We start from the raw sequence: 14,695 nt of genomic DNA, 5'->3' as shown, positions 1-14,695 counted from the left end.
AGTGTTGGTATTTTTATATCACCATTTCTTTTGTCAGTCACTTATGTTTATGGTGGCCATTCTAAGCCTATTCTGCTGCCTCCACTTGCTTTGTCAGCGTTACTATATTGCTTGGTATTGGAACCAATCTGAATTCCCACTTAAAGCCCTACCATGTCACCCATCAGCCATCATTTGCTTTCATCCCTTAAAACTACTATAAAATGGCAAGCACACCAGGAGGACAAAAGCACAGGCAGAGGAAAAAGGAGGAAAGCTAAAGTGGAAAAGTGGCAGCAGCATCTGCAGCAGCCTAACTTTGCTCTTTTGGGGTCCTTCCGGCTAAGTACTTGAACTTGGCCTGACAATGTACGCGCCCCTCATCATCTGCTTCCCCTGTTAACACAACTTACCTTCCCCGCGCGAATACTGGAAGCAAGCTTAGATTGGCTGCTTTTGCATCAAGGCCAACAGGTAATAACACTGTTTTTACAGCACAAGCCAGCGAGTCTGTGCCTACTGACAGCTGCAGGAAAAAGGAGGGCTGTGGGAGGGAAAGCCTCCTGTTGCAGTAATACTGATCTAGCAGCACTTTACAACACAAATCCAGCTTGCTGGGCATCCTTAAAATCAACAGCTCCTCGGCAGTTGTTGGAAGAGGCCATCCAATCAACTGAACAGAAATCCTGTTTGCTGCATTCAAAGATGCAGTTACAGCATCGCAGGATTTGGGAATTGCCTAGAAAGTCTGGAGTGCTTAGGCTTTAACTGGCATTCACTCCTTCCTGTATACGGCCATCCTCCTAATAATTTAGAGCCATTAGCTGTAAAGAGATCTTGGACTTCACAGACTGCCTATGATTAATTGCCTGAAAATGTTCTAAAAGTTAGGGATTCTGTTCAAAGGTGAAATAACTGAAGTGCTGTAGCCTGGAACCAGACAGACAGGGAAAGATGTATGGTAATTCATGCAGAGCATTTCTCTGAAACAGGCATCGCTCAAAGCAAGGCTTTAGACTCCTGTCTTTTACAAACATGCCCTAACTGTGCTCCTTGGAGTCCACAAGATTTTAATGAGGCAAAAATGATCAAAATGTCATGAACTCTGTTCTTCCTTGTCCTAAATTCTGGATAATGGAAAACAAGAGGAGCTTAGCTAGGTTATGTTTAGCTGATCACATAGAATGGAGTATGTTTAAGATCATGAAATAAAAGTTCTAAAATAAAATGCTGTGAGTTCAGAGTACTTATGCCCCCCATATTCCAAAGAATCAGATTATATAAGCAAATACGGTTTTCCCAGCCCAGTGTTGTAAATCCTTTTAGTATTAACCGATTCTTCTTCACTAGCACAGACTCCTAAATGGTTGAGAGGCTGGCGCTTCAACTAGGAACTGCTAATTTGTAAACAGCGATCAGGATCTCACACATTATCCAGGCACTTTGTCTTTATTAAAAATATTTATTATTTGTAGGCACAATATACTAGAAACAGTAATTACAAAATATTATAGGTATGTTGCCATAGGCTAAGAAAACAGCCAGAATTGTTATTCAAAGGTGCTTTAGCTCAAACAATCCCAGGTTTCCAGGGAATCTCCTAGCTCACAAAAGGACACCTTCAGCTAATCCTCACTCATACACAAGTTGGCTTCTGTGCAATACCAGCCCTTGCATGTGTAAACTCTCTAAGAGTCTCCAGGCAGCCAGAAATCAAACACAAAATTGCAGTATTAGTCACAAACATCAGAAAACATTAATCAGAAAATTCAGTTGTCTTTTCTCTGTCTAGATGCGACCATTTCAGTGTATAAAAAGAATAAATACAATAGCCACTAACAGCTGTTTTCAAGACTGGTGGATAAGCTATTAAAAAAATAAAAATCATTCATCTTTAAAGCTGAAACATCTGAAACAGCCTCCACATTCTTGCTGACTTGGGATTTTATCAAGAAAGTTGCACAATACAGAGCAGTTGACTACACGTGTAATCAGTGTCAAGACTCAGCAGAAATTCATATTGTGAAGGGGTGATTTTTCCGAGTTGATAGTTGCTGAATTTTGCTACTTTTTTTTCCAATCACTTTGAAATGTGCTCGTCAATTAATGACAATTTCCTCAAATTCTTATGTATTTGTTTGTACCTAGTAATTATTTGATTTCTAGCAATGTGACTAGTACTTTGAAAAAAATCTGTTTTTCTTCTAAATATAATTATTGCTGAAAATAAGAGAGATCCACATGCAAGTTATTTCAAAACATTGGGTGCCTCACATAATATGCTTTGAGCTTGATCTTTCAAGATGCTAAGCACCTGCAGGTTTTAGTGAATTCAAGCAATTAACTGGTGGCCTGGATTCAGCTGATGTAGGGACAGACAGCTGTTGTACGGATAAAGCACTTTTTCTCCATACAAGGAACACAGAATATTTGACACATCAGGCTGGAGTGGATTTAAAGCTGGAGAAGAGAGTCCTGGACTGTGCCAGTCACTTCACTGAAGTGAAGATCAGGAAAACTACCAGATGACAACATATGAGGATCAGGTATTTTTCTGAAAGTTTTCATTGACCACATCTCTAGGCCATAAGTAAATCTTGCTGCTTCTACTTATAAACTTAAACCTGCAGAGTCTGCTTTTTTTTTTTTTTTTTTTTTTTTTTTTTTTTAACAGTACTCATTTTACCTTCAAAGGAGGAAGAGGGTGTTTCCATTTTTAGTCTGAAATTCTTTGAAGTAGTCCTGTTCCATAGAACAGGGATCTGGATAGAATTTAACAAAAAATTAATTCCTTATTTTAGGTTTGGTTTCAGCAATAAAGAAGTAAATGAGATCACATCTGTTTTTGTCCTGATAGACTCTACAGCAGTCCACTGGAAACATCACCATTTGCTTACAGCTTTTTCTTTTATTCCAAACAGAACCTAACCCAGCCTAAGTAAGTGTTCTTAAACACATCCAAAGCAAGACTGCCACATGAGCCAATTAGCAACCAGTGATGTCACTTCGCTACACTTAGCTACAACTGAGAATTGCCTGCAGTTTCACAACACCTAGGTAATATTTAGGTAGACCTCAAAAACATTTTCTTTGCCATATGACAGAATAAAGAAACATCACAAAAAATACCAAAAACTTCATTCCATGAGTAACATTTGAATACTGACATCTGGAACAGCTGGGTAACAAGTTGTGCATGTCAAGTTCAGAAAGCAGCTGCTTTTAGCCTTCATTTCGGGCCAGACGTTTGCTTTCAGCCACCAGTATATTCCATTTTATTTTGTAGCAGCTTCTTCAGTGTTCCCATATGGACAAGCTAAACAGCTCCAAGGATATAACAGCAAGTATATATAATGTTCTTTAGAAGAAATAAAGGCCAGATGTTGCTTTGTTATCTTCACACGCATCCTTAAAAAAGTTAAATTGTTTCAGATATATTATTAATACCAGGTACAGGCAATTTGTTCAATGGCCATTTAAATGTCAACTTTCCAAAGGATGGAAAATAATGTTTTAACTGAGGATTCAAACTGGAAAAAGATTAAACTACCCTAGAATAACTTAAGTAGTATAGCAAAATCTAGGACCACTGGGACAAAAAAAGTTTTGTGCAGAAAATACATGATGACTCACTTCTGAGATCTGAATGAGTATTACTTCTGGCTTGTTTTATTAGAAAAGAAAATCACTTCACCTTATTGTTACAATATAATGAAAAGTTTGGGCTAAGAGTTATCCAACACCACCACTGATTAAAGATCTTCCACTTTCCTGCTTTACTCAACCAGGACAGAACTTAAGCCACCAGTCCAAGTACCAGAGGATTTAATAGATCTATTACTAACAGTATAATTAATCCATTAACGTTTTTCATGTATGTATGCCTGGTTACTATATCTAGTGGATCCAATAGGGTGGGTAATAATTCTTTCCCAGACTGTCCAATTAAAGTGATTTAGATAGAAATGAGCTGTTTAAAATTATTCTGATTTCCTGAAAATAGACCTTATTAGATTATAACAGATATATTTATGAGAAAATATTAACTGAAGTCTACTTTTCCCCCCTTAGTAATAATATAAACAAGGTTTGGTTTTCAACTGCCCGGTGAGGTCTTTCTCTTTCGAACCAGTCCACAACATACAAAAACTGCCAAGACACCAACTATAACTTTTTGAGTAATGTCACTTTATTAAGGGACTTAAAAGATTCATATTCTCTAGTAGTCTTGGAACAATGCAAATGGTGAACAAAAGACAAAAATAGATGTAATTGGTTCTGAAAAGCATGAACATCTGTAGAGAATGTGTTGCATTATTCCTAAGGACTCTTGCTTTTGAAAAAAGCACGTTCCATATATACAAGTGTCAGTGCAATAGCCAATAAAGCAATCAGAAATATAAAAATATCCTAGATACAAACTTAAAATAGATGTCTGAAGGCTGACTATCAGTGTTCTGATATTTCTGTACCTCAGGAGTATGATCACTGGGATAAGTTATTCTGATGAGGTAAGAGACAGTAGATGCTCTGCGATAACACAAAGCCATTCATTTTTTTCATAAGACACAAAAAAATAGAGCACCCAGTGAAACTGCAAGTCTTTGCTGCAAGTGCCCATAGGAAGTGAAATTATAGCCTATGAGCATTACTACATTCCTGCATCATTTACATTTGCTGTGTTTGCCAACAGTTACACCAGCAAAAACTTGCCAATTCTCCCACCTGCCCTCCCCCAGCTTCAGTATAAACTGCATGTACTTCGCAGATACACCAGACTGACACTGCTTTAAACACAGACAAGATCTATAAATGTCCAAAACCCACTTAGTCATTCTTTTCTTTATAGGTTGCAATTCTTTTTTTGGCAGCAAGGACAGAAAGAGATTGCAAAGCTTGACAGCTGAACAGCTCTCTCCAGAAGGGTTAGGGAGAGAACAGGGTGTGTTCTATTTGCTTTGCCCCAGGTGTTCCAGCGATGCCACAGAACTTAAACCTCAGTTGTTGAGCAATAAATAATAATGAAAAAAATCACACTCCTTTTCTTTGCTCTACATTTTGAATGGAATGATGCTCTAGTTTGGGGCTACTGTTCCAAAAAAAAGGCGTCTATTTCATCAAACTTTCAGCTGGATGCTGTCTGCCTGCATCACGCTGCATCATCTTCAGCTATCTCTTTCACTGTGACCCTCCAAGCTCTGCTGCTAAATTCTGCTTCCTGTTTCTTCACTTTTCAAATGGCAAAATGACAGGTAGGCAGACAGCGTACTCTGTGTCTTTGTGGCAAAGACCACAGGAAGAACTGGCAGCAGAGGTTGGAGGGGCAGAGGAGTACAATGAACACAAACTCCTACTTAGGGGGCAATGATAAAGAGTTAATTTCAAACTGCATATCAATCTCAGGTCTCCTCTATGGAAAAGTACAATGAATTATACAGTCCCCAGTACAGCAATATTAACTTGAACAGGATATGATTTCTATGATAAAAAAGCACAACAGGAGCTGGCAGTTGTCTTCTTATGAAACTTGCCCTACCACTTATGGCATGCACGTGCACTGAAGCACACAGCAGTTGCCTGAATCTTTAAAAGATTTCTTAGTTTTATATACTAGATTCAAAAGCTTTCCCTTAAATCTTTTGATTTTTCATCATTCTTTTCTAAACCCCTCTTGTCTCAGGCAAATTCAGACAGCTGTGTGAGATGGAAAAGCGAAGCTAGTAACATCTGTAGTATGATGACACTTGACAAATTATTTCAGGTTTTCTTGCAGTTTCTGGAAGATGGTTTGCAGATATCAAAGCCTCAAGGAATCATCATGCGTCTCTCCTTAACCCCACTGAATGTGGCATTCAACATTTGAAAATATTGAATTACTACTCACCACACCCCATCAGCAAGACAGGCTATTACCTCTCAAGTAAACAGGCAGGGAACAGACACACAGAATGACTAAGTGATTATTCCAACATCATGATACAAGTCTGGGAGAGTCACGAGCTGAACCTGTATTTCTTGCGTCTCCGTCTCAGGTTGTCTTTTTGTTCTGTGTTGCAGCCTTATTCCTTCCTGTAGAGGAAGACTGGAATCTCTTAAAAGAGTCTGTCACTGCTACTCTGGTTGACAGGTGATGTCGCCAATGAGATAAGACTTGTTGCATTTCCCACATCAAAATGTGGAACACAGTGTGACATCTGTTTGCTGGAAGAAGTACTAACCATACAAGTCCTTAAGAACATCAACATTTATTTAATATGATATAAAAGAAATGGGATATGAACATTCGTATTTGAACAATAATAGGTGGCTTCTTATACTTACATCGTATGTGCTCATTGTATAATATATACACAATGAACATAATTACATTTGTACACAAACTAAGTACTGGATTGAAAACCTGCTTATTGCTGTACACACCCTAACCCAATGAATGAGAAGCCCAGTACCTCAAAATACCTACGCTCCATTTTATTTAAGAAAAAGTAACCACTAACATTAATGTATAAGTTGACAGAAGTGTGGCAGTAACTGCTGACATTGCAACCTGACCAAGAAATAATTACAGCAGAAACAGGACATATTTTACTAAGCAATAATAAAAATGGCACATTTTAAATATATCTATATTATATATATATAAAAATTTTACAAATAAAATGTTAAAACAATAAGTTGTAATGTTTTAAAAGTGTAAAACAAGGTTTAGTGGCAATATGTAAAATTAACTGAGTTACACATCTAAAAGAAGCAAAAAAGTAAACTTATACGATCCATAATTAAAAGAACACTAAATTCTGGGGAAAATCAAATAAAGTTCTGACTGTAGGCTGCACATTAAAAAAAGCCTTTATTTTATGTGCACAGAAATCATAGCAGCAAGCTGGTATCAGGAGAACAATCTGAAGGTTGCTGAGTGTACATGTGGGCCATTTAAAGCTCTCTTGGAATAAACATTTTCCAGGAAGTGATAAAATGATGCTCTGTGGCCAAAAGCATCAAAACTATGAATTTCATAGATTTAAAATATACTGTACAATATCTTCTCATATTTTCATAGGTCAGCTCCATACATCTCAGGCATGAATTGTTTCAATAGAAGCCATTAGTGCTGAAAGACAGATATACATTAAGTTACTCTATTTTAGCAACAACAGAATATTGTATAAAGCAGTTCCTGGGATTGAGCACAGCAAGAAATTTCTGACCTCATGCTAGCAGTAGTTATCAATGGTGTAGAACATAACAAAATATCTTAGAAATCAGCTGTTTCCAAAATCAGTTTTCCTGATGAATATTACTGCTGTCGATACTTCAACAGCAAGAAGCAAAAGTGAGCTTCTCTCAAATTTACACAACTTTGTATGAAAGTCTGTTTATTCGGAGAGTTTTATCTTGTTATACATGGCTATCTCCAAATGTTCTTTATATAAAACCAGTAATAATAACAAAGACCCTAATTGCTCTTGCAAACAACAGGCACAATTTGAAGAGGAATGCAGAATTACTCAGTTGCTACCCTGTCATGGCAGCCTAGCTGTAAGGTGTTCTGAAGTTCAAGTGGTCCACCCAGAGCCTGCTGTATTTTGGAAACTGCTGAAAGGACTTCTATAAATAGCTTTTAACAGTTCATTAGTAAAAACATTTCTGAGCTTTGAAACCAGGTGCTGTATAAAATTTCATTATCTCTCCATTACTCAGTGTAAATGTAAGGCTTAAAACACGATGTTAGTGGTACAGATCCAGATTTGTCTCTGCAAAGCAAAAGCCATGACAAAGAAAGTAGCTTTGTACTCATGGGGTGAATTTCCTCAGCCCTACAATATCCTGTGCCACCAATTTCCTATACCAAATTCCCCTGGCATTGTGCCAAGAGTATCATTTTACTAATTGACCATAAAAGCCAAATATAGGTATTACCTCATTATTCTTTGAAATCTACCATACATTTTCCAGATGCTGCCTGAAAAATTTGGTTGCATATGAACAGGGCTGATCCTACAGCTCTGAAGTTTCCTCTGCCGCATAGCATTTCTGGCATCTGAGCTCTTGCACGTTAAAAGACCTATCTTTCAGCAAAGCGCAAAGCACTGGAATACAGCCCCAAAAGGTACGAGGCCGTAAATACTGCAGGCAAGCAGACTATGCATGCTTCATACATCTCCTGTGTATACTAGGGCCAGCTCATGGCATGAATTTGTTTTGGAGCTCCTAGGAAACAACCAACAGAGACATCAGGAACAGCAAAGAAGTGCGGAATGTATATGCGCAGAGTTCAATGCTTTTTCCAACACAATTCAAAGAATAAACAGCCAAAATGGATATATTTTAACTTCTGGAATCTTTTCTTCATTATAGCGAGGCATGTGTAAGCAGAGCGTCAGTTCTACACGTGCCATCCCAGATGCACCGTTTTGTCACAAGCAATTAAAGCCTATTTGCAGAATTGTACTTAACACAGAAATGGTACAGCTGCAGTACTACCTATGAGGATACACCACACTGTGGGATGTCGAGGACTGGGCATTAAGTTACAAAGCAGATCGCTATAGGAATGCTTCACTTTTTCTAGTCTCATATTTAGCATAAACCCTTAAAAAAAAGAAGAATTTGCTGATCTGATCATTTGAGCTGATGACAAGAGCTGAAAGCAACTTGGTGTCATTGGTGATAAATTTCTACTGAAGCTGTAAGTTGCTTCCCCTTTCAAGACAGGCATGCTATGGCTACGGACAGAACTCAGCAGCACAGTTTCAGTTTCACTACTGACCTGAAACTGAGTTGATAGGGTAATGTTTGTCCTATTTAAAAAGGAAGATGCATGATAAATGCATATGTATTTATACAATGAAACTGAAAAGCATTAACGCAAATTAGTATTTCCAGGAAAACTGAATAGTTCCACTTATCTTTTTTAAATAGTTCTGTAATAAAACTTTTCAATAAAAGTACAGAAGTCCAAGCAAAATCTAATCATGACAGACCACAACCATCAGGAAACCAGCAGCACAAGTGGCAGTACTGAACGTGAAGAGGACATTTTCCACTCTCTCAAAAGCAGAAAAAGATATATATATATTTTTTTTTTTTGTAAGAATACAAATAATATATTGCCCATAGTTCATACAAGAAAGGTGTCTATGATGAATACTAAGCCTAATTTTGCTAAGATAAAAGCTTGGCAATGGAGATTGGGACAGTGAATGACAAAATGCATTTTCAGATCTCCTCATGCTAAATGACTGCGAACATCTTGATTTAAAATTTTTCATAAGTTACATTGGTAATGGCATTTAATATTACCATTGCAGCAAAGCTCATTTTTTTAGTAGAAAGCTTATTTAAACAGGTACTTCCTGACAACAAAGAGATGTGGATTGATTTAATTGCTGTTAAAGTGCTGAAGCATTCACATTGGTATCCTATTAATTTCTTTAAACACTTGTATAAATAAATATGCTTACTTATAATTCCATTTCTATTCATTAAGTAGGTAGGAACTTCTAAATATAGCTTAAATCATGCTTTCTAACTTGATTCCTAGAAAAAAAAAATAAATCACCTACTATGACAAGGGAAGAGAAGCTGTGTAGGGCTATCGCTATAGAAAGAAAAAAGTTTTGTAATTGTTACATTTCTTCCACCTTCACTTTTTCCATTCCTGTGTGTCATGCCTCAGTTATCTAAGTCTTAAGCCATAAACTCTTCAGGGCATTAGACCATTCCCTCCTATGAATCACTAAGAGATGTAGCTCTAGTTGCTATTACCAAGACTGAGGCATCAAGATTCATGTGCACCTGAAGACTGATGCTGTATCTTAACTGGGTGTCTGTTTTCTAACAGCTTTGGTCTCTCATGTAATTCAAAGGGCTATTATCTTGCCAGTTGTGGAGAATGTGCTTGATAAGCCAATTCGTTCCTTTCTCTCTGTACTTGGGTAGAGAGTACATTACTTGCAAGTAAATCTATACATGTATTCGTTTTGTTTTCTGGTTAGTTGATATTCAACACTGCAGGTAACTTTGTCTTGCCAAGTATTGTCTACAGATGTTTCTCAGAAAAATAAGTAGACTACATATACTTAGAAAAATAGGAACATGGCAGGAGGGGTGGGAAAAAAAGACGTACTTCTCTGTAACTATACACACATGAAATGTGATCCTTCTGTGAGCTGTGTCTGTGTAGATGGAGCTGGTGACAATGACGATTCTGGTGAAGAAGGCAAACTTTTCACTGCGAGTCATACAGCAAGATAAATAAAAATACAAGTTACAGAATGCATGATTTCAAGCCATAATAAATATAAGCAGAACCAAATGAAAGTTACACAAGTGAAGACTTAAAATCTGATCAGCACAATAAGCACAACTTCAAGGGACACCATAGCTGTTCTCAGGAAAGATCATTACTCAGGCCTATAAGTGATTAGTAGAACACCAAAGGAACGAACAAAGGACACATGAATGCTGATGTGTTATTTATGTTGCAAAGAGGTTGTGTGTGTGTGAAGTAAAATTTAACTAGTTGTGATACTTCCAGACCCACCTTTATCCCAGTTCAGATTAACTAAGCATTTTTTATTCTGCTAAGCGCTATAAAATGTATTTACAAGTTCTGGTTTTGATTATCAAGTCACAGAAAGGATTGCTGACTGCACTACAAAGGTCCAGGTCACCTTTTATATCCATAAATTGAACCCTTTGGCTTAACCATTCCCATCACCAAATAACCTAAAAACATCTTAAATTCTATCTTCTTCCTTCATCCTCCCCTACGCACTCCCCTCTTTTTCTCTTTGCAAACAATTTTGCTTTATTCCAGCCTTGTCTTCTTGCAGAGTAGTACCCCACCAGTCATTTTACCAGTCAGCTAGTGTTTTCTGCTTTTTTGTACTCCTGAAAACATGACCAAACTGGGGTCTTTTACTTGCTAATTCAAATTCTGCTAGATATATTGGAAACTCTCGCAGATTCCTCTATCTTGGGCATACCTGGGGTCATCCATTATCAAGGAGGTGAAGGTAAATAATCTACACACGATCAGAATTGAGATGCCGTTCTACAAGATGAATAGGAAAGGATTTGCTCCAACTAACAACTATAGTATGACTCAATTTATGGCAACAGTTTATTTAATTCCCGAATTAAACAAAACCATAAAATCTATATTAAAGCCTCAGAAAAATGGAATTTCTGTAGTCGTCCACTGGGAAAATACTCTCCTCTATGTTATAAAACCATACACTTGACATCTAGACTAGCTCAGCACTTTACATTCACAAGCGTTTCAGAGCATCAAAAGACAATCAAAATGAAATAAAGTTTTACATATGTACTATATAAACTGTGCTTCAGTCAAAACTCTTTTCCATACCTGCTGTTGCCTGATTTCCTTTTGAAGACTGTGCTGCTAATTCAAATGAAGACATAATCCCTTCTTGTTCTTGAATGCTAACTACTTCACTTTCTTCTGAACTGGTTTTGGGTTTGTGGTTTGTAACTGTGGTTACACTCTGCAAGCTGATTAAAAAAAGCACAGCATTCAGAACTCACTAACTTCATTTCAAGTGTTAACCACTAAGTATAGGAGTTACAATTTAATTTTCTTTTGTTAGAAAAAAAGTTGCAACTTGCAAGTTTGTGTAATATAAATTAAACATGTATTTTGAAACCCTTCTACCTTGTAAAGTTTGACTTTTTTGGAAACTGAATTCCTTTCCTTTACATACTCATGCAGTTTCCTACTGCGTGATATCCATTTTGCTGAAGGGCGCTGTGAAGAAGTTATGACCTAATGTAAGAACTCACTTAGGATCTGCAGTGCAACTTACACTGAAGTTACAAATCCTTAAAGAGGAATATCCATGTCACAGTATTTCTCTAATTCTGCAATGCTCCAAAAGAGTGAAGTAAAAGTTAGGCAGGAGATACAGAAAAAGCTGTTTAGTCATCTCCTAAATATCAGTGGTAAAGAGCTTGCTAAGGAAGCCCTGGCTGAAGCTTTCGTAATAAAGCGATACAAAGCCAGAACTCACATTACTAAACACATTTTGTATCCCAAAGCAAGGATTATGAATGTATTCTCCTTATAACTGGGGCACTATTTGAAAATAAACATTGCTTCACCCACCAACTCATCACCTCTTACTGAACCCCTGCAGTCGTTACGTTTCTTACTAGATTTCTTTGAATGTAAAACCACTCAAAAATATATACCTTTTAAGTATTTACAGCAGCATTTCATTAGTTGCTTCATCCGATGAGCTAATAAATACAATGTGCAAGTTTAAAAGAGCCTCTGAACATCTTGTTTTATTTTTACCTTATATCACCATCATGTGTTTCTTCCAATTTATTTTTCTTTTCCTTTTCTGCTTTCTCTTCATTACTCACTTCTTTTGAGTCAGATACAACATGTGTATCTGATAAAAGATCACCAGTTTTTGTCAGCTATAAAAAAATTGAAATCATGAAACAAAAAGCTGTAGCACATACTAAGTGGCAGATAAGAAATACAGTATCAGGAAACAGTTTTATTAACAGACAAATTTTGCCATCATGTATACTTAGTAACTCAGAATTACATAACTTAAGAAATTTTTATCAATACCATTCAGGTTAATAGAGTTATCCTGAAACTTATACCACAGCCAATGGGCAGGGCTTGGCTTAATAACTTCCAGAACTTATCTGAACTGTTTGGATTGTAGCCTGGCTATTTTTTTGTGATATACCTCTCTTCACAATGCCAACAGAGATTCCAGCTACTGGAATATATTGCTGATAAGCCTGAACACTGCCCTTACAGGTATGATTAGATACTACCGATACAAGTATATTACATAATTTTCCCTTAAAAAGATCTGCATACATAAGAAAGCAACAGACTCTCAACAGAAAATGTTTTTAGAGAATAACAACAGATGTTACTTGATTTTATAGCATTCTCCAGACATATTTTTAGAAATGCTTAACACAAAATAGGAAAACAAGAGGAAAAATGAACGACGAAAAGGAAAAGCAAAGCATGATTAATTAAAGAATATGGATAGAAAAGAAGAAAAAAACCCCTCTACACAAATTTTTTTAAAATATTAAAATATAAGAAGGATATGATTACGTAGAAACAACTCCAGTAATCTATTCTTCACGGTCAGCCTGTTTTTGCCAAGTCTTCAGGGCACTTTAGTATCAGACACACCAAGGTAACTCACTGCCAAGTGAGTGAAAGCATTTCCAGACAGAAATCAATCCAGTGACCAAATAGCACAAACTAGTTACTGCCTACTTCCATGTACAAACTGTTGTGTCAGCTTTATTCTGCTTTCTATAAACGATTTGATGCACTACAGTCAACCGAACAAAAAGTGTATTAAATTGCTGTCAAAAAATACACTGCGATATTCTGATCAATGAACAGATCAATGATTATTATTTAAAGATGCATGAGTATTTGTTTTGTTTCCAAAGTAGTAAAGACCATAATTTTGTAATTTTCCAATCAATCAAGATAGTAAAGAAAAAGTTAAGCAAAGTGAAATTTAGGAAGAAAATAGACAAGAAAACTCTATAGAAAAGATAAAGAGATATATATATATATATATAAAAGCTATAGACAGATCTGATACAGAATATTCTATAGAGAAGCACAAAATTGTTAATATCCAAAAAGAAAAATTAATCTTCCAAGCAAAAGGAACTGACTCAATTTCCCACACACTGCTGTCTGTGGCTCAAAATACTTTTTCTGCTGCAAGACAAGCTGATGAACAGTTTAACAAGGGAAAGTTTAGTACCTCTTTAGTAAAACCTGAATTATGTTCCTGTTCTCCATCATGTTTTAGTTGTGCTATTTCTTCTCCAGGACTTCCATTATTTTGTTTCAAATTATTTTCTTTACTGGTCCTCTCTAATTCCTTCATGTTACTAGATACAGTATCATCCTTTTTTCGATTCTGTGGAACAAAATTGATATACAGATGTATTCATATAAAAGCTATCACAGTCTCAGTTCTGGGTCTTGCACTGTCCTCTGACTGTGATAAAACAAATGCTTAAAAAACCTTAAGTATACCACACTGCAATAAGAAAAATGGAAATTGTTAAAGACTTAGAATTTTCTCATTTTTTGTACCTTTCAAAACAGTTCAGGCTACCTAAAAAGACTGTACTTTGTGCACCCTGCCCCAATCCCCAGCATTTCTATTAGGCACCTTTTCATCTGAAATTTCATTCCTACTTAGCTTAGTCACACACAGGCTTAGTACCATTCTTATTTGAGCTCATAAGCACTGATTTTTTTTTTTTTTAAATAGCTTTTCCCGATTAAAACAAAAAGATGGCTAAAAATCTGCCGTCAGTACAAAATTCAGTGCACCTGCACGCACTTTCTCCAGTTACCTTGAATGTCTTCCAGGCTTATCCTGTTATAACAGAGAACAACACAGCATCTTACAATGACAGAGAATAATACTTAAAAAAAAAATTTAAAAAAATACTTAAAAAAACCAAACCCATTGTACAGAGAATAATTTGACATAAAAGTTTTGAGGAAGGATGACAGAGGTGACTTAAGATTGTGAACTGCAAATGTGATGTTGGCAGTGTAGCAAACTGAAGTGAGGTTCACATGAGCGTCACCAAACTAAGTACTAGGGCTGAGAAGAACAGGAGCCATGAAAGTAGTAAATCTTGTGACTGAATTCCTGCGATTTAA

The 14,695-nt window shown here is 36.5% G+C and overlaps 1 protein-coding gene across 21 annotated transcripts in view; it reads right to left on the bottom strand.

Annotated features, from left to right (window-relative positions):
• Positions 1-4,146: 4,146 nt before the first annotated feature.
• The window catches only part of PLEKHA5 (pleckstrin homology domain containing A5), a 168,839-nt gene continuing 158,290 nt past the window's right edge, over positions 4,147-14,695 (bottom strand). For 12 of the 21 annotated variants that reach the window (XM_056340516.1, XM_056340521.1, XM_056340522.1 and 9 more), the window contains 5 exons: positions 13,776-13,934; positions 12,302-12,429; positions 11,354-11,499; positions 10,129-10,213; positions 4,147-7,090 (listed from right to left, as the gene is read on the bottom strand). In XM_056340516.1, coding sequence (XP_056196491.1) covers positions 7,072-7,090; positions 10,129-10,213; positions 11,354-11,499; positions 12,302-12,429; positions 13,776-13,934 — 537 coding nt within the window. In that variant the 3' untranslated portion in view covers positions 4,147-7,071. Of the gene's footprint in view, positions 7,091-10,108; positions 10,214-11,353; positions 11,500-12,301; positions 12,430-13,775; positions 13,935-14,695 lie in introns of all 21 variants that reach the window. The other 9 variants (XM_056340517.1, XM_056340530.1, XM_056340535.1 and 6 more) reach the window with 2 other exon arrangements.

This window comes from Falco biarmicus, chromosome 5, assembly GCF_023638135.1.
Source record: "Falco biarmicus isolate bFalBia1 chromosome 5, bFalBia1.pri, whole genome shotgun sequence".
NCBI lineage: Eukaryota > Metazoa > Chordata > Aves > Falconiformes > Falconidae > Falco > Falco biarmicus.
This window is presented reverse-complemented; position numbering and strand designations above follow the sequence as displayed.